Source organism: Coregonus clupeaformis, chromosome 25, assembly GCF_020615455.1.
Source record: "Coregonus clupeaformis isolate EN_2021a chromosome 25, ASM2061545v1, whole genome shotgun sequence".
Classification (NCBI taxonomy): domain Eukaryota; kingdom Metazoa; phylum Chordata; class Actinopteri; order Salmoniformes; family Salmonidae; genus Coregonus; species Coregonus clupeaformis.
Window position 1 is genome coordinate 34,967,712 of NC_059216.1, and position 20,588 is coordinate 34,988,299.

The window sequence follows — 20,588 nt, forward strand, 5'->3', positions numbered from 1 at the left end:
AGAAAGAAAAGTGGACCCAGCACACTCCCTTGGGGTACCCCGCTGTTCAAGATGTTGGGTTTAGACAGGGTCCCATCCACATCCACCATCTGTTTTCTTCCTTGCAGGCAAGAGCTAACCCATTTTACTGCTAAGTTGTTAAAGCCCATGGCTCTTAGTTTGATTAACAGAACCTCATGATCCACTGTATCGAACGCCTTTTGGAGATCTAACATAACCATACCACAATATGTCCCTCCGTCTACTTCCTTCCTGATGTGGTCAGTTAGATATAGTAGGCAAGTGTCGGTGGAATGGGATTTCCTAAAGCCAGATTGGAGCTCATAGAATAGGTTATGTAAGGAAATATAACTGTCAATCTGCTTGAACATAATATTTTCCCATGTCCTTTGATAAAACACACAGGATTGAGATGGCCGATCGTTTCCATGATCTAACTTATTCCCTTTTTTATATAAAGGAATGACCCTTGCAAGTTTTAGTTCACTGGGAAAACACCCTAGTTCAATAGACAGGTTTACAATGTGAGTTACACAGGGGGTGATAATTACTGCAGCATCCCTTAGAATTCTAGCAGGAATGTTGTCAAGGCCAGTTGCTTTGGAATGGACAAGTTCTTTCAGCTTCTTTAGCACAGTTGACTCAGACACCTTTTCAAATGAAAAAGCATCTACTTGAATCCCCTGCTGTGAGTAAAACTGCTGGACATGACTCTCCCCATAGCAACCTGATTGACAAGGTAACTTGCTAACTAATGTATTGGCTATAGTTGTAAAATAGCTATTCAGACTGTCTGCAACCATGGTCTTGTCTGATGTAAACATTCCTCCAATGTCCAAGCTAAGATTTCGAGCTTTGGTCTTTAATCTGTTACTGTAACCTAACAGCTTCAGACACTTCCATAATTTACTCAGATTTTTCCTATTTTCAACTATTTTGTCATTAAAATAATCTTTCTTGGCCTTCTCTCATCCTGTTAGCCTCGTCTCTTAATTTCTTATAGTCTATAAACATATCATCTGCCCTGGATTTCCTGAACTCAAGAAAGCGTTCATTTCTACGCTTAATTGCCTTTAAAATGTTATCGTTAATCATGGATATGTTATTTGCTTAATTCAACAACAACAAAAAAATCTGGAGCCTGCTTATCTACAGCATCTAAAAACAGTGATTTAAAATGGCTCCAGGCATTTTCCATCTCATTGCATTTCAGTACAGCAGACCAGTCCAATTTGCTCAAACAATTAACAAAAATATCTGCACTATAATTCTTCATATATCTATTTTCTATTAAGTTATTACAATTAAAAACTGTTTTCTGAACCTTCCTACTACAGAAAATGATGGAATGATCACTGAGCCCATAGTTTACAACCCCACTGTTTGATATCCCTGATCTATCCGACACCAACACAAGGTCAATGATGGTTTGTGTAGAAGGACAGACCCTGGTGGGCTCATTAATCAGCTGGTATAAAGCAAACAGATTACAAAAATTCTTAAGAGCTTTAGAATGTGGTCTATATTAAAGGGCCCTTCATTTAAAATAACATGTTTTTATATTAATGCACAATTTCTACTTAAAATATCAAAGGGACACAAAAGGCACTCTTTTCGTGGAACGACACACATGCATCTCTAACTATGTTGTGCTGGTTGTTCCCATCATCCAGCATGGCCTGCTCTAACTGACGTTCCAGTCATGCAACAAAACGGCTGTGTTTGTCCAAGGCATAGCGTAAGTGCATTCACGTGCATGTCCCACAGAAGCAGAACACACACGCACACACATACACACCGAGCACCCCACCCCCCCATTAGTTATATACAGTGGGGAAAAAAAGTATTTAGTCAGCCACCAATTGTGCAAGTTCTCCCACTTAAAAAGATGAGAGAGGCCTGAAATTTTCATCATAGGTACACGTCAACTATGACAGACAAAATGAAAAAAAAAAATCCAGAAAATCACATTGTAGGATTTTTAATGAATTTATTTGTAAATTATGGTGGAAAATAAGTATTTGGTCAATAACAAAAGTTTCTCAATACTTTGTTATATACCCTTTGTTGGCAATGACACAGGTCAAACGTTTTCTTTAAGTCTTCACAAGGTTTTCACACACTGTTGCTAGTATTTTGGCCCATTCCTCCATGCAGATCTCCTGTAGAGCAGTGATGATTTGGGGCTGTCGCTGGGCAACACGGACTTTCAACTCCCTCCAAATATATTCTATGGGGTTGAGATCTGGAGACTGGCTAGGCCACTCCAGGACCTTATAATGCTTCTTACGAAGCCACTCCTTCGTTGCCCGGGCGGTGTGTTTGGGATCATTGTCATGCTGAAAGACCCAGCCACGTTTCATCTTCAATGCCCTTGCTGATGGAAGGAGGTTTTCACTCAAAATCTCACGATACATGGCCCCATTCATTCTTTCCTTTACACGGATCAGTCGTCCTGATCCCTTTGCAGAAAAAACAGCCCCAAAGCATGATGTTTCCACCCCCATGCTTCACAGTAGGTATGGTGTACTTTGGATGCAACTCAGCATTCTTTGTCCTCCAAACACGACGAGTTGAGTTTTTACCAAAAAGTTATATTTTGGTTTCATCTGACCATATGACATTCTCCCAATCCTCTTCTGGATCATCCAAATGCACTCTAGCAAACTTCAGACGGGCCTGGACATGTACTGGCTTAAGCAGGGGGACACGTCTTTCACTGCAGGATTTGAGTCCCTGGCGGCGTAGTGTGTTACTGATGGTAGGCTTTGTTACTTTGGTCCCAGCTCTTTGCAGGTCATTCACTAGGTCCCCCCGTGTGGTTCTGGGATTTTTGCTCACCGTTCTTGTGATCATTTTGACCCCACGGGGTGAGATCTTGCGTGGAGCCCCAGATCGAGGGAGATTATCAGTGGTCTTGTATGTCTTCCATTTCCTAATAATTGCTCCCACAGTTGATTTCTTCAAACCAAGCTGCTTACCTATTGCAGATTCAGTCTTCCCAGCCTGGTGCAGGTCTACAATTTTGTTTCTGGTGTCCTTTGACAGCTCTTTGGTCTTGGCCATAGTGGAGTTTGGAGTGTGACTGTTTGAGGTTGTGGACAGGTGTCTTTTATACTGATTACAAGTTCAAACAGGTGCCATTAATACAGGTAACGAGTGGAGGACAGAGGAGCCTCTTAAAGAAGAAGTTACAGGTCTGTGAGAGCCAGAAATCTTGCTTGTTTGTAGGTGACCAAATACTTATTTTCCCCAATAATTCGCAAATAAATTAATTAAAAATCCTACAATGTGATTTTCAGGATTTTTTTTCCTCAATTTGTCTGTCATAGTTGACGTGTACCTATGATGAAAATTACAGGCCTCTCTCATCTTTTTAAGTGGGAGAACTTGCACAATTGGTGGCTGACTAAATACTTTTTTTCCCCACTGTAACATAGGGTCACAGGGATTAACCCTTACCCTATCTCTGACCCTCCGAAAACCACTAGGTCTATTTATAGTCCAGCAGTAATAATAGTCATTGTTGGATTTATTGATGACTTATGGGTGACTTATGGATGGGATGGGAGCCTACTGAGCTAACAATGACACGGACAGTTGTTAGGAGCTGCTTCGACCCATTCCCTAATTAAGGTTTTCGGGTCATCGTGGAAATGTCAGGGTTGCGACACCGACGAGGTCAGGGTGGTTTTCCACCTGACTCTGAGGTGGAACCGTACTTAGCACATGCAGAAGTTTGACCCTGAAGTGGCATCATCCACAGCCAAGAGAGACTTTAGTTAAACGTCCATCAGAACAGGTAACATAACAGCTAGGGTCAAATCTATGGTGGAAAATGATTTAGAGGGCTGTAAATATTTTTGACCCCTAGTTGAACCACAATGTGTAATCTGATGTTTTTCAACTGTAGTGCTTTGTGTTTTATATTTAAATGTGTACAACTTTGTGTGCTGCTTTTTGGCCAGGTCTCTCTTGCAAAATAAAATGTACATCTCTATGGAGTCGATTCAGACTTTGGAAATGTATGATTTAAGCTGCCGAAAACCATCCCACTTGTTGGCCAACAGATTTTCTCATGGAGTTTTCATTCAATAGGGTTTTCAGTACAATTATCTAAAGCCATCCCTTTAAATACGGTGTAGCCTACCTTTAATTAGACTTTTCTCAACAGACTCACTAGAATATATTGAAAGAATGGTTTCTAAGTATTAGGGATCAATGAAGAAAGCCATCCAAATATGCATTTGTCTCTGTTTAGTAGATTCAAAAATACTCTGATTGTATAGATTATTTAGGGTTAGGAAAGTATTTATGAATCTACCTACTTCATAAAAAAGAAAACAAGTTTGGAAAGCCTTTATGCACTAAATATTGGTGAATCAAAAATACAGAGGTTTGATTCATCCTGAAAGTTGCCATATTCAGTAGTTCAATCCATGAAATATTGGAAGGGGAGAAAAGTGTAGTTGAACATTAGTCATAAAAATCTACCTCAATCTTCACTGATTATGGAACTGTGATGACAACGGTCCAGTTGTGAAGTATGCCAAGTTCTAGGTTTAAACTGCCAAGTTTTGTCTGTGTTCCTTAATGATTCAAATAGGCTAATTAATGCACAACTTGTAATGAAATATTATCCACTATTGCTAGCGAGCCTCAGTAACAACCATGTAGCAGTGCATTCAGAAAGTATTCAGACCCCTTGACTTTTTCCACATTTTGTTACGTTACAGCCTTATTCTAAAATGGATGAAATTACTTTTTTCCCTCATCAATCTACACACAGTACCCCATAATGACAAAACAGGTTTTTAGAAAGGTTTTTAGAAATACCTTATTTACATAAGTATTCAGACCCTTTGCTATGAGACTTGAAATTGAGCTCAGGTGCATCCTGTTTCCATTGATCATCCTTGAGATCTTGCTACAACTTGATTGGAGTCCACCTGTGGTAAAATCAATTGATTGGACATGATATGGAAAGGCACACACCTGTCTATATAAGGTCCCACAGTTGACAGTGCATGTCAGAGCAAAAACCAAGCCATGAGGTCAAAGGAATTGTCCGTAGAGCTCCGAGACAGGATTGTGTCGAGGCAGAGATCTGGGGAAGGGTACCAAAAAATGTCTGCAGCATTGAAGGTCCCCAAGAACACAGTGGCCTCCATCACTCTTAAATTGAAGAAATGTGGAACCACCAAGACTCTTCCTAGAGCTGGCCACCCGGCCAAACTGAGCAATTGGGGGAGAATGGCCTTGGTCAGGGAGGTGACCAAGAACCCGATGGTCACTATGACAGAGCTCCAGAGTTCCTCTGTGGAGATGGGAGAACCTTCCAGAAGGACAACCATCTCTGCAGCACTCCACCAATCAGGCCTTTATGGTCGAGTGGCCAGACGGAAGCCACTCCTCAGTAAAAGGCACATGACAGACCGCTTGGAGTTTGCCAAAGTCACCTAAAGACTCTCAGACCATGAGAAACAAGATTCTCTGGTCTGATGAAACCAAGATTGATCTCTTTGGCCTGAACGCCAAGCATCAAGTCTGGAGGAAACCTGGCACATTCCCTACGGTGAAGCATGGTGGTGGCAGCATCATGCTGTGGGGATTTTTTCAGTGGCAGGGACTGGGAGACTAGTCAGCATCGAGGGAAAGATTAACGTAGCAAAGTACAGAGAGATCCTTGATAAAAACCTGCTCCAGAGAGCTCAGGACCTCAGACTGGGGCGAAGGTTCACCTTCCAACAGGACATCGACCCTAAGCACATAGCCAAGACAACGAAGGAGTGGCTTCGGGACAAGTCTCTGAATGTCCTTGAGTGGCCCAACCAGAGCCCGGACTTGAACCCGATCGAAAATTTCTGGAGAGACCAGAAAATAGCTGTGCAGCGACACTCCTCATTCAACTTGACAGAGCTTGAGAGGATCTGCAGAGATGAATGGGAGAAACTCACCAATTAAATGTGTGCCAAGGTTGTAGCGTCATACCCAATAAGACTTGAGGCTTTAATTGGTGCCAAAGGTGCTTCAACAAAGTACTGAGTATAGGGTCTGAATACTTATGTAAATGTGATATTTCAGTTTTTTGCATTTTTATAATGTACTAAAATTATGGGGTATTATATGTAGATTGATGAGATTTATTTTATTTTATCCATTTTAGAATAAGTCTGTAATGTAACAAAATGTGGATAAAGTCAAGGGGTCTGAATGTTTTCCTAATGCACTGTAAGTGTTATAATACACGGAAAGTGTTTTAAAACAGAATAGAAGTACTCTGAAACACCCAAAGACGTTCTTCAATCTGAATATTGGTGTTTTTAAGAGTGTTGTGAAAACACTTTTTATGGTTTTCAGCGCATGTAAAAGGCTGCATCAAAACACACAAAATAAACAAAAAAATCACACTGTGTCTCTCATACAATCAAATGGTTAAGAAATGCTAATGGTTAATAGCCTAATTATTGATTGAGGATAAGGGCCTATGGAGAATATTTTTTGTGGAATTTCACCTTCATTTTTGCATTGCTTTATTTAGGCAGATTAGAAACAGGAAGGAGACAGGGAAGGAGTGAAAATGGGACTGGCGGAAGCAGGAATTGGACCCCCGACTTCTGGGGCAGTAAGATGGTACATTACATTGGAATTCTACACACAACCACACAGCAAAAAAAAATATTGGGTGAATTGAAATTGACTCTAAAAAACAACCAACATGAAAACATTTCTGCAAGTCGTTTCAATGATTTGTTAATTTGATTTTGCCGTTCATGGGGGAATAAATCCAACTTAAATCTCAAAATGTAGGCCTAAATATATTTTATTATAAGAGGACAACCAAAGATAGAGAAAATAGAGTGAATTAACTAATTAGAAGTCTGGTTTTAATTTCCTTGCACTTCCTATCTTGTCACGTGGCTCTGTTTTTAGAGGATTGTGGGTAATTCAACATTTTTAGACTTCATGATTATTTTACACAATGTTGTATGCATGTTTGAAGAAAGAAAAGTATACTTTCAATATTAGTATTAAGCAGCTTGTTGTGCCATGACGTGTAGGCCTAATGGATCATGATGAACGGATATCAAAACCATCAGACAAAATAATGCTCAATGATGAGAATACCCATTCCCACATTTCCAACTTTTACCAGAAAGAGACAAATACAGTATCCTCAATGCTTGCTGTAACACCTCCAGTTATTGTTGGTGGTTTGAGCACTCTGCTCAACAATTCCTGCCAATGATCAGATTCATAAATTAATTAAAATCCTCCAGAAGAAGTGATCTAATTATGCACTAGACAGGATTTAAAACACCATTATAGTGTTGAGAAGCTTTACAGAGAGGAAACAACACCAAAAGCAAAGGCATCGAATTCTGTACTAAACAGAACTTGCAACACCAAAATAATGTATTCAACCTCTTCTGGTAGTACTCACAGTCCCTGGCAAGGTGTTGCACAACACTTGATTAAGTGGTGTTACAACACACTGTGTCAGGTTTAAAAACATCTCAGGATGATGTGTTTCAATACTCAAGCAAAGTTAAGGGTTCGTCTCCTTTACGTTGGTAGTTTTGGTGTTACAAAGCACTTTATTTTAACAGTGCAGTAGTACAATGATGCTGGTGTCCAACAGCACTTTTCTGAATTTGCTGGAAGCAATTTGCCCCCACCATCAACCCAGAGAGCCCCATGCCTCTCCCTTTCCTCCCCTCTCCTCTCCTACCTGTCCCCATCTCTCCTCCTTTCCCCCTGTCGCCTCCTCTCCTCCCTCCCCACTGAGCACAGACGTCAATTCCACGTTGGTTAAAAGTAATTTCATTGAAATGACGTGGAAACAACGTTGATTCAACCAGTGTGTGCCCGGTGGGTCTTCTCTGTTTACTCTGTCCCGAAAGTGAAACGGCCGGTCAAACGGAGAAAGAGAGAGGGCTCGGCTCTGGTGCCATGGGGAAACGTCCGCCTGCGCGCATCTGCCCGTGAGCAACGACTGAGGCAAAACAAGGGAATTAGAGAAAACGGTAAAAGGAGAGATAACATTAAACTAATCACGGAGAGAACTTCTGGTGAGGAGCGGATAGCAGAGGGCATCGGCTAGAGAAGAAGTAAGTGGCTCGCGTTCAGGTCTTTAACGTTTACCAGACCGGTGTGTGTGTAGGTGCGCGCGTGTAAATTACGAGGGCGTGCTTGTGTGAGAGGATAAAGACTGGGTGATGATCCAATCTCTTATAGAGAGAGGACCGGCAACTGCCCGGTGTAGACTGTATAGGCTATTGTATGAAAGTGCTGAACGATTGTAGCCTGTTATTGTTCATTCTGATGATGCAGATTCCCCCCCGGACGACAGAACCGGCAGCTGTTTCTCTGTGGTGAGACAAAGTTAGACCATAGTTTAGTGAAAAGTAGTCACTGCACAAACTTGCTGTTCCGTAGATAATACTATTAGTGATGTTTTGTTTTGTTTGTAAAGTTCAGCAAATCATTTTTGCACTTTTTGAGTTTTGTTGGGTTCTGTTATTGGAGTTGTGTGGTGGGATGTGAGTTCCCTAGTGTATTTAGACCGTTGGTCTACAATTTTTATACATACCTAAAAAACGCTCAAATTTATTAGTTGTGCTTTATCTTTCTGAAAACTAAATTTTACTTTAGCAGCACCGCGCTATCCCGTGTGTATCCCTAAGGACAGGTGGAGCTCACTGTTTGCGAGCATAGCCTATCCCCATCCCTCAATCTGTGCAAACATGTATTAACTCGCTTCTTCTGCACATTTACAATATTATTTAAACAATAACATTTGCTCTATGTGGTTGAGATTCAATCGCCTGGATATGTCCAGTCAAGGGCATAACTTTGTGTTGCATATGGGGGGGGTCAAGGTCAATGGGTTCCCTCTAGGGGGGACAGGGATGTACCCTGTGAGATCTTTTTGTTGTTGACAAAATAGCTCTCAAATTGTTTTCTGGAATTTTGAAGGGAAAATTCATCCCAAACATTCCTGATAATTGGTCAATGTATCCCAACCACAACTGAAATACCAATTACTTTAAACTGTTGGTCTAACTTTAACAGTTCAGAAAGTAATCAAGTTTGGCAATTTGTTTGTAGAACAACTGTGAGAAATTCAGTTCTGGGGTACATTCAGTTCGATTGAACGCTTGCTACGTTGCATAATGGCTTGAACTGAATTACACTTTTCCACAAAAAGTTATTCAACGTTCTTGAACAAACTTTGAGATAGCCGAAGTTTTCTCTGTTTGGTGGGTGTGGCTTGCAATGAGTGACGTTTACTGAACGCGGCGGCCCTGGTAACTTTTCTACTCCAAAATGTATGAAAATAAAATGATTGTGACCATTGAAATATAATTTTCCCCTCCAGAAATGAGCCTAACAACATATTGGTCCATATTATCAGGCTGGTGTGTTGTTTAGCAATGAGCATTATCACCTATAGCCCAAGTGATTCAGCATAGTGACTGTAAAGAAATAGGCTGAATCATGCCCATCCCAAACTTTTTCAGTCATGACCCCCTTTCATCATGGGTGAACATCCAATTTATTTTGTAAATTAAATATAAAGGTGGTCTTGGAAGTATTCTTATGGTGAATATTAGGTTGCATAAACATGATGAGTGCTTTCCCCACACAATTTTGGCCTTCACATTTGGTTTCTAAACATAATTAAGGAGGATAGGTTGCTGCTGATGTTCAGAGTCTGTGAGACAGGCAGGCTGCCACTGACTGGGGAGAGAAACAGGCTTGCTTGAGCATACTGCCTGAGGTTCAGAGAAAGCCCTTCTCTAATTCTGTAGTCTACTAGAAACCAGTTGTTTCAAAGTTTATAATAGGTCCGTGCTATGCGGAATCCTTGGGATGTCCCTACCCATTGAAGTTTAAATGTAAAATTATTAAGGTAAGGGTTAAGGTTAGGGTTAGGTAAGGCAATGGTTATGGTTATGGTTAAGGTTTGGGGTAAGGGTAGGGGTTAAGGTTAGGTTTTAGGGTAGGGATGTCCCAAGTATCCCAGATGGCAATGACCGTTTATAATCCTACCTAAATTGTCTTTGAAAATTGAGCCCAATATAACCATGACCAATTATTACTAGTTTCTCACGCTCATTGCTTCGCAATAAAACCCTTTTTCATTCAAAAATATAATTTTTTATATAATTCTTATTAAACATTTACCATGTTAAATGTGACTGTACTTCTTTATGTGTTACAAGTTAGCTCACAGAATTAAGGGTTTGGTAAGAAGAGAGAGGAGAGAGAGAGAGAAAGAGAGGAACTATTGCACAACTTTTTTCCCCTTCACAAACCAGGGCCGCTGAGGACCGGGCCAAACCACACACACACACAGTCCACTACAGCAGCCTGCTATTGTTAGAACGTAGAAGTCAGTGTGACTCTGTTTGATGATGATGCCCCCAAAACCATGAGCCAGTACAATATGGAGCACAGGCATAAATCAATAGAAACAGATTCTCATAATAATCAACGTTCAACTGCTGCTTCTTTGTGAATACTCTCACACACACTCTCCTCTAGCCTGATTTGTTTTAAAACAGCCCTTTTCCTAAGCCCACGTGGATGCACGCACGCACGCACGCACGCACTCCCACACACAGACACAAACTCCCAGTAAATGGGTGAAAGCAGCAGAATAGTGTGTGTGTGCGATTTACGTTGCCACAGCAGTTTAAGAGCCCTGCTGCTCGCCGACCATGTCTCACACAACATTATTTATTGATACATTTCTAACATTACCAGCAAATGTGTTTTCATTCTGCTGAAGATCATGTGTCAGATCTACTGTACACAGCACAGAAGCATAACATAAGGAAAACGCACACACAAAAATCACTCACCAGCCACATGGCTCTGCCCAATTTGTGCTCTCCCTTAAGGCATGTGTATGATGATGTGATATCAATGAGACTTCCTTTAAAGTATGAACTATCTGAGTTTTTAACAGGAAATGAAAGAACATACTTTTAAATGAAATAACATACTTTTAAATGAAAGAACATACTTTTAAAAATACACTCTCAATTAACCAATCAACTAATCATCTCTTCTCCCTGACCTCCCACCACCCCACACCCCCAAACAGTGGCAGCACCTGACCTACTGGACCCAAAATCTGCCACTCACAACAGCAAGCCCTGCCTCTCCTTCTCCGCCAAGTCAATCACGCTGAGCCCTAGAGAGGAGTGTCAGGCCATCGCCACGGTGATGAAGTGGAAGACGGTGTCGGCCATTTTCCTCCTGGTGGTTCTCTACCTGGTGGTGGGAGCTGCCGTGTTCAGGGCCCTGGAACAACCCCACGAGAGGTAGGGGAGACCAGGGTTGGTTGTCACACTTTTTACTCTTGTGTGTATTTCTCAGCACCAGTATATCTTGCAAGACTCTTTTCAACATGAATAGAAAGACCAAAGTTTTGGGTTGAAATAGGGACCCTTTTTATCCTCATATCTTATTCCAACATGGAGTTATAAGCAATTAAAACACATTCTGTCCACTTGTGACAACCAGCCCCAACGCGGGTACATGGCACCCTCTCAGTACACCCTCTAGATTGGGAGTAATAAGCACTTTGACAACTAACCTGTGAGATAACCAACCCTGGTCTCTCCTAGATATCCATCTCTCTGTCTCTGTCTCGCTCTACCTCCATCTCTCTACCGCTTTCTCCCCCATCTACTCCCTCTCCCTGCTCACCATCTCCATCTCTCTCCCATCACTCTCTCGATCTCTCTCTCGATCTCTCTCGCTCTCTTTCTTTCTAGTGCTCAGCGCCTGGCCATCTTGAATCAGAAACTAGAGTTCCTCTCCACACACACCTGTGTCAACCACAGCCAGCTGGAGGAACTGGTCAAGGTACCATTGTTACTGTGTGTGTGTGCGCATGTGCACTTGGAAGGATTCCCTTTTCTCTTCAAAGCAGAGCATTCTCTTTCATCGCTTTCTCTGTACACCTTCTGCACTTTTGTGCAGACTTGTGTTAGGGTGTGTGTATGATCATGTTTATTGCCAGAGTGACTCATTGGGAATGTATCATTTTACAGTTGTTGGTTAGCTAGCTAATTTTAGCCATATTAGCATTGACATGAAATCCCCAGTAGTTCATATCTCATGCTGAGATCATGATGAGGAATGTTTTCTGGCGCGAACACCAGCGCTGGGGATTTCATGTCAATGCTAATATGGCTAAAATTAGCTAGCTAACCAACAACTGTAACAATGTGTTTGAGAGACAGCAAGTGCTCATTGTACAAATGTATTTATCTTATCAATAAACATTGGAGATGAAATATAGTTTACATGTTGTCAACAATCTAACCCAACCCTGTCTGTTTTGCCCCATAGTTGCGTACGCATCGGTTTTGTTGCTAAACAACCAACCCGTCTATAAAGCCAGTGAAACGTCAGAACACACACACACAGTAATGCAAATGGCTCTGAGATACAAATAATATTACTACACAGATCATACACGTAACGTTAGCTAGCTAGCCTTAGTTTGAAGATGAAATCCGGAGCCTTCTGTGTGTTCTCTTTTCGACTCTGTCTGCATATTTGAAATCAAACGCCAGACTTTTCTCCATCTCCTTAGCTATCATACTCTAATTCCACTGATTTCAAAACTCGGTCCTCCAGAAAGCGGAGAGCAACACTTATGCAGTTCTACTACGTGATTTCTTTCAAAAAAGCGGTGTTAGAAAGGATTACCTATACATACTGACCAGCTCATATTATAGACAGAAGCGTGCTACATGGCAGACCAATCCGAACTCATCTCTCGGCATGTCCAGCCCACTCATTATCTCAGCCAATCATGGCTAGCGGGAAGGTTACTGTCTTTTTCCATGGCTAAACCAACTAGGCTCGTAATTTAACCATTTTATTCGTATTTACAGATGGCATACAAGTTGTTATTAAGGCACATGAAAGTTCACATGTTCCAGAAGGCATTTCTGCCAAAAAACAAATTTTGATAAAAAAAAAAGGTTACGTTCAAATGCCTCTCCTGTGAAGTAGTGACGTGCGACATACGCCTAGTTTCCTGAAACGAGTCACATATAGCCTATGCGTGGTCCATATTATCAGGTATGCTATTAGCAATAAACATTATCACCTTTAGCCCAACTGATGCAGCAAAGTGCAAATAAATAGGCTGAAGCATGGGGTTGCCTATCTGCATTGACCCTATTGGGCTAATCATTAGCCAGATCTAAAATGTGATCTCTTAACTAGTTATTATCATATTGATTAATTTTGTGTCCCAAAAACCTTGCATAAACACTGAATATAATGTAGGCCTACCAGTTAGGGTAACTTGGGGGTAACTCGCCACCTGGGGTAAAAAGCCCCCTGCCTGTACTTCTCACAGAAACCCCTTCATGTAACAATTTTTCCTCCAACACTTTCACTGGTTTTCACTACTCTTGCTCAACAAAAAAATATTATCTGTCTCATCACAATTTTTTAAGTCATTCCAAATAAATGATTTTGAGGTAGAGAGGCGTTGTACCCCAAGTCACCCTACAATTGACCGCTGTTACATTTGCCCCACTCTCCCCTATGCACTCACTGCGAATTGCGGAGCCATAAAGTGCTTAACCATGGTTCTGGGAGAAAAAAAACGGGTTTAAAATGCTGCAGTTCGGGCATATTTAGGAGTTGAGAAATAAATAAAGTAGGAATGGAAAGCTGTGATTCCCCTCTTTTTAACAAAAGCAATTAAAACGGCTGTTTTCGCGATTGCAAGAATTGTTGTGCATTGAGTGCTTGTCAGAATGCATGTTTCCCTCCCTATGACACTTATAACATGAATGCGCCACGAGAGGAATATTTATCTAGCATAGAACACAAGCCTACTAGGTAAATAGATAAACGATTCTACTAAGGGGTTGTTCGATTTTTCTATTAATTTCTCGGAAAAATATATTTTTCATGTTCCATTTTTTTTTCTTCGCGTGGCGGCAATGATTTTGCAGGCGCAGCACCACAGCAATATGAGTGCAGCGGAAACACTGCCATGCAGCAAATTCTACTGGATGAAAAGCCGAAATGAGTATGACATCCGGCCATACTCAATGTTCGAAATGTCACATACTAAAAAACGTTACATTTTCACACCCAATCAACCTACTATGTAGAAGTACAGGTATTCGGACATGGCTTATGTGTGTGTTTCATCCACAGCAAGTGGTGTCAGCGATCCGTTCAGGGGTGAACCCAGCAGGGACTCTGACCAATCACAGCAGCCTCTGGGACCTAAGCTCCTCCTTCTTCTTCGCGGGGACCGTCATCACTACCATCGGTAAGGTGTGTGTGTGTGTGCTGCGTTTGTGTGTGTATGTAGCATGATGTGTACAAAATCTAATTTACCCTCTCAGTGCAGTCGCCATTACGCTGTTAATCAATCTTTATGGTTATATTCTCACTATTCTATCTGTTCCCCCTTCTCTCTCCAAGGACCTGGGCTTTAATTAAACATATTTAATTAATTTTTATTTAACCTTTATTTAATTAGGCAAGTCAATTAAGAACAAATTCTTATTTACAATGATGGCCTACCAAGAGGCAAAACTTCTAAAGGACTGTAGGGGGAAGGGGGTTAGATGGGGCCTCTAACTTGGGGTGGAGGGATGGAGGGGTAGAGGGAGGGAGAGGTGGTTAAAGGACTAATTGGTTGGTGACCCACCCTAAGCCCCAATCCCGCCCCCACCAGTATCCCTCTGTCTTAATTGTGACCCTCAGAAGGCTCCGTAATTGGAATTGTATGTATGTGCATGTGGTGTGTCTCCCGAGTGGCGCAGTGGTCTAAGGCACTGCATCGCAGTGCTAGCTGTGCCACTAGAGATCCTGGTTCGAATCCAGGCTCTGCTGTAGCCGGCCGCAACCGGGAGACCAATGGGGCGGCGCACAATTGGCCCAGCGTCGTCCAGGGTAGGGGAGGGAATGGCCGGCAGGGAGGTAGCTCAGTTGGTCGAGCATGGCGTTTGCAACGCCAGGGTTGTGGGTTCGATTCCCATGGGGTATGAAAATTTAAAAGAATAATGTATGCACTAACTGTAAGTCGCTCTGGATAAGAGCGTCTGCTAAATGACGTAATGTGTATGAATGAGTATGTGTGTTCGCTTATACTCACGTGCGTCTGTGAAACAGCCTGTTTTGAATAGAATTGTCTATGGAGAAAAGGTTTCTTGAGACTTCAGAACAAACAGAAGGTGTGGAAGCAGAGTGGAGTATTTAGAGTGCAGAGCAATTCTCCTCTCCTCCATGAAATACTTTGATATATTCTTGTTTCCCTCCTTTAAACGGAGCGAGAGACACAGGATGCACTGGACCCAGTGGAGTGAGAGAGAGAGAGAGGTAGAGAGAGAGGTAGAGGAAGAGGGAGGAGGGTGGGGGAGAAAAGGAGAGAGGAAGAGAGCATGCAACAAATGGAGCTGGCCAGTAACTCCTCCAGTATGCGTCGACTTCATTTCACAGGATTTGTTTTTGGATGGAAGCTGTAGAGATCGGTAAGAAATTGAACTTCTGTAGCCAAATATCTTATTCATCCATTTATTTTAGTTTTTAAGCATTAAATGACCTGGTATGATGGTGCATTGATCAGTTGTACAGTTTAAAGACGTTATTTTAGCGTTTTTGTCTAAAGTCGACCTGTAAGGGTCCCCTGTAGCTCAGTTGGTAGAGCATGGCGCTTGCAACGCCAGGGTTGTGGGTTTGTTTCCCACGGGGGGCCAGTATGAAAATGTGTGCACTCACTAACTGTAAGTCGCTCTGGATAAGAGCGTCTGCTAAATTACTAAAATGTAAATGACCTATAATTAATTACAATATGAGTGAAATAGGTGTACCCCAACAACCGAATGGTTTGGGTGTATACCGGTCATTAAAAATATTAATTGAGTAGACTGCTGATTGGCCAGCTCATCCTCTTCAGGAGGATGACATCATCCTCTATGAGGAAATAGCAAGCATTTATGAAACGGTCTGTTTGAGATACAAGTTTGAGGTGGGGTTTTTAAGATTTTTGCAATTTATGCTTTGGCCACAAATACGAGTCAACAATATTATTTGGGTATGAGTTAACAGAATATGAACTTTTAAAAGTGATTTTTTCCCTGGACAGTTACTTTAAAACTGCAACATTTTCTCTCAGCATCATGGTGAAATGTGTAGAATTGCAGGAAATTAGCTTTAAAATGGCAAAATGTTCTCTCAGACTAGTAGAATAGCATTATAAAATTACAAATGTTTCTCTCTGCCCCATAGCAAAATGTGTTGAAATGCAGGAGTTAGTTGTTTTGGGGGGCCTTCCACTTATCCTTCCACTTATAATGTGTTTTCAAAATACCCCTTAAAATACATTTTAAAATGTCCCAAAAAATTCTGGGGGAGGACCACCCGGACCCCTGTCTACTGTTCGTCCAATTTCACCCTTGCACTGTGTAAATATATTTACAGACAAGATTTCTGAATTACAGTTGAGGAAAACAACCAAAGTATTTGTAGAACAACAATGAAATAGAACATATATTTATTTCACCTTTATTTAGGCAGGGGAGTCCCATATACAGTAGTTTGCAGAGCCTTTTATAAGAGGCCTTTTTTCTTCTGTCCCTCCAGGTTTTGGGAACATCTCCCCCCATACGGAGGGTGGGCGTATCTTCTGTATCATCTATGCCCTGCTGGGGATCCCTCTGTTTGGCTTCCTACTGGCTGGAGTAGGAGACCAACTGGGAACCATCTTTGGGAAGGCCACCGCCAGGGTCGAGAAGATGTTCGTGGTGAGTCCAAGTAGAGGAGATGTGTGTGTGTGGGCACGTGTGTGCATGCATCCACGTGTTTGTGTGTGCATTCTTACATGTGTGAGGCCGCTCTTAATTACTTCTCTATCCCAGAAGAGTAGAGGCCTGTCTATCAGTCTAACCCAGATTAAGGTTGTGAAATGACTATTCATTACAGTTAATAACACACTAGGGTATTGCCAGGAATAATTGGAAAAGAGGTCTGGTGCATTGAGAATACTGTAGCTATTCACTTCCTATGGTCCAATCTGCCACTCATACAGGTCATCATGGCCACCTCCTAATCATCCCTAGATTCCAGTTGGCTAACCTGGCAACTCTTCCCCAAGTCGTTGCTGTATATAAGAAATGTGGTCTCAGTCAACCTACCAAGGTTATTATAGTAAACATAAACTATACTGAAACTATTATCTTTGACTCCAAAACTAACTAAAATAAAAAAACATCATGAATTATGTTCAGTTTTAGTTTTTAGCGCGCAAAAATCGAATGGGATTTTCAATGGAGTTTTCCAGGTTTCTTTCTAATGGGGTTTTCAAGCTTCGGAATCTGGCAAGGCATATTGAGATTTACTTTATAATTTAAAGGTAGACTCAGTGAGATGACGTTGTCACGAGCATACAGTCACATAGAGTTTTGCGCATGTGCAAAGGTGCGCTTCACGCTGCTACAGCGGAGAAGTTTCAACGCTCCTGGTTGTTGCGGAAATTGACCCAATACTACTGTTTACTTCATGCATCTACATCATCTCGCTGAGTATACCTTTAAACCTAACCTATGACCAGACCCATCACCTTATGCATTAGTGCCCCACAGTACAACACATAAATGTCTCCTAGCCTCCCCCGTATAGGTTTCTTTCTGTCCCTAACACTAAAACTAAAACTGAAACTAAATAATATAAAAAACTCAATGGAAATATTTGTATAAAACTTCAAATAAAGAAAAACTAGTCAAGTGGATCTGAAAACTAACTGAAACTAAACAGAATTTCAAATAAACACAAAACTATAATCACCTTGCAATTTACCTGGTGAAATAAGGGTGAAATACTGTAGATTAATAAAGATCTCTCTATCCCTCCCGCTGTAGCAGTGGGATGTTAGTCAGACTAAGATCCGTGTCATCTCCACTGTTCTCTTCATCCTGTTTGGCTGTCTGCTCTTCGTGGCGCTGCCGGCGGCCATCTTTAAACACATTGAGGTCTGGAGCGCTCTGGAGTCCCTCTACTTTGTCGTTATCACATTGACAACCATTGGTTTCGGGGACTTTGTCGCAGGTAAATGATCACGAAGATAGGATTTGGCCTGTATTGAATGACTAACTTGAAATGTGTATGCTTCAGTACACGTACGCACGCACGCACACACACTTTTTTTTACAAAATCTTTATTTATACAGGTTTGTTTCATTAAGATAAAAATCTCTTCTAGAGACCAGTTAAAGGTTGCAACAGTCAGCACACATGAAGTGAGCTACAGTAAGAAGGGAGAGACAGTATAGAAGGAATTATTTAACCGCAGCTATCAGTGAGAAAGGTTTCCTGTCTCTGTCACACATACAGTGCCTTGCAAAAGTATTCATCCCCCTTGGCGTTTTTCCTATTTTGTTGTATTACAACCTGTAATTGAAATGGATTTTTATTTGGATTTCATGTAATGGACATACACAAAATAGTCCAAATTGGTGAAGTGAAATGAAAAAAATAACTTGTTTCAAAAAATTCTAAAAAATAAATAACGGAAAAGTGGTGCGTGCATATGAAGCCCCTAAATAAGATCTGGTGCAACCAATTACCTTCAGAAGTCACATAATTATGTAAATAAAATCCACCTGTGTGCAATCTAAGTGTCACATGATCTCAGTATATATACACCTGTTCTGAAAGGCCCCAGAGTCTGCAACACCACTAAGCAAGGAGCACCACCAAGCAAGGGGCAACACCAAGCAAGCGGAACCATGAAGACCAAGGAGCTCTCCAAACAGGTCAGGGACAAAGTTGTGGAGAAGTACAGATCAGGGTTGGGTTATAAAAAAATATCTGAAACTTTGAACATCCCACGGAGCACCATTAAATCCATTATTAAAAAATGGAAAGAATATGGCACCACAACAAACCTGCCAAGAGAGGGCCTCCCACCAAAACTCACGGACCAGGCAAGGAGGGCATTAATCAGAGGCAACAAAGAGACCAAAGATAACCCTGAAGGAGCTGCAAAGCTCCACAGCAGAGATTGGAGTATCTGTCCATAGGACCACTTTAAGCCGTACACTCCACAGAGCTGGACTTTACGGAAGAGTGGCCAGAAAAAAGCCATTGCTTAAAGGAAAAAATAAGCAAACACGTTTGGTGTTCGCCAAAAGCCATGTGGGAGCTTTTTGGCCATCAAGGAAAACACTATGTCTGGCGCAAACCCAACACCTCTCATCACCCCGAGCAGGACAATGACCCTAAGCATACTGCTAAAGCAACACTCGAGTGGTTTAAGGGGAAACATTTAAATGTCTTGGACTGGCCTAGTAAAAGCCCAGACCTCAATCCATTTGAGAATCTGTGGTATGACTTAAAGATTGCTGTACACCAGCTTAACCCATCCAACTTGAAGGAGCTGGAGCAGTTCTGCCTTGAAGAATGTGCAGAAATCCCAGTGGCTAGATGTGCCAAGCTTATAGAGACATACCCCAAGAGACTTGCAGCTGTAATTGCTGCAAAAGGTGGCTCTACAAAGTATTGACTTTGGGGGGGGTGAATAGTTATGCACGCTCAAGTTTTCTGTTTTCTTGTCTAATTTCTTGTTTGTTTCACACAAAAAAGTGGTAGGCATGTTGTGTAAATCAAATGATACAAACCCCCCCAAAAATCAATTTTAATTCCAGGTTGTAAGGCAACAAAATAAGAAAAATGCCAAGGGGGGTGAATCCTTTGGCAAGCCACTGTAGATAGAATCTACTGCAGGGTCAGAACTAGAACAAGGACCTGGTCAGGCGGAGAGATAAAGAGAGAAAGTAAGGGGTTGTGTGCGTGTGTGTGCATGCGTGTGTGTGTCCTCTCCAGGTGGTTCAGAGATTGAGTATCTGGACTACTACAAGCCTGTGGTGTGGTTCTGGATCCTGGTGGGGCTGGCGTACTTCGCTGCTGTTCTCAGCATGATAGGAGACTGGCTCAGAGTCATCTCTAAGAAGACCAAAGAGGAGGTATGTATCTCTCTCTCTCACTCACTCGCACGCACACACACACACACACACACACACACACACACACACACACACACACACACACACACACACACACACACACACACACACACACACACACACACACACACACACAAACACATCAATCAAATGTATTTTATAAAGTCCTTTTTACTTCTGCAGCTGTCACAAATTGCTTTACGGTTACCCAGCCTAAAACCCCAAAGAGCAAGCAATGCAGATGCAGAAGCACAGTGACTGGGAAAAGCTAACACACACACACACACACACACACACACACACACACACACACACACACACACACACACACACACACACACACACACACACACACACACACACACACACACACACACACACACACACACAGGATCTGAACCCGGGTCTCAGCCCGATGGGAGAAACCAACGTCTTGACCATTAAACCAAGAGGAAATTTCCTATTGGGGAAAGGGCTGACTCTGATTTTGAAGTCGCAGTTGCACTCATCATCGTTCCTAATCAAATCAACTACCTATATCCTCTGATAGACATTACTGTGAGA

At 41.8% G+C, this 20,588-nt stretch overlaps 1 protein-coding gene across 1 annotated transcript in view; it reads left to right on the forward strand.

Moving 5' to 3' along the window:
- The first annotated feature begins 11,223 nt into the window (after positions 1-11,223).
- LOC121538890 (potassium channel subfamily K member 2-like) overlaps positions 11,224-20,588 on the forward strand; it is an 11,488-nt gene continuing 2,123 nt past the window's right edge. The window contains exons 1-6 of the mRNA XM_041847062.2: positions 11,224-11,336; positions 11,793-11,883; positions 14,212-14,329; positions 16,648-16,808; positions 17,922-18,108; positions 19,885-20,024. Coding sequence (XP_041702996.1) covers positions 11,239-11,336; positions 11,793-11,883; positions 14,212-14,329; positions 16,648-16,808; positions 17,922-18,108; positions 19,885-20,024 — 795 coding nt within the window. The 5' untranslated portion in view covers positions 11,224-11,238. The remainder of the gene's footprint in view (positions 11,337-11,792; positions 11,884-14,211; positions 14,330-16,647; positions 16,809-17,921; positions 18,109-19,884; positions 20,025-20,588) is intronic.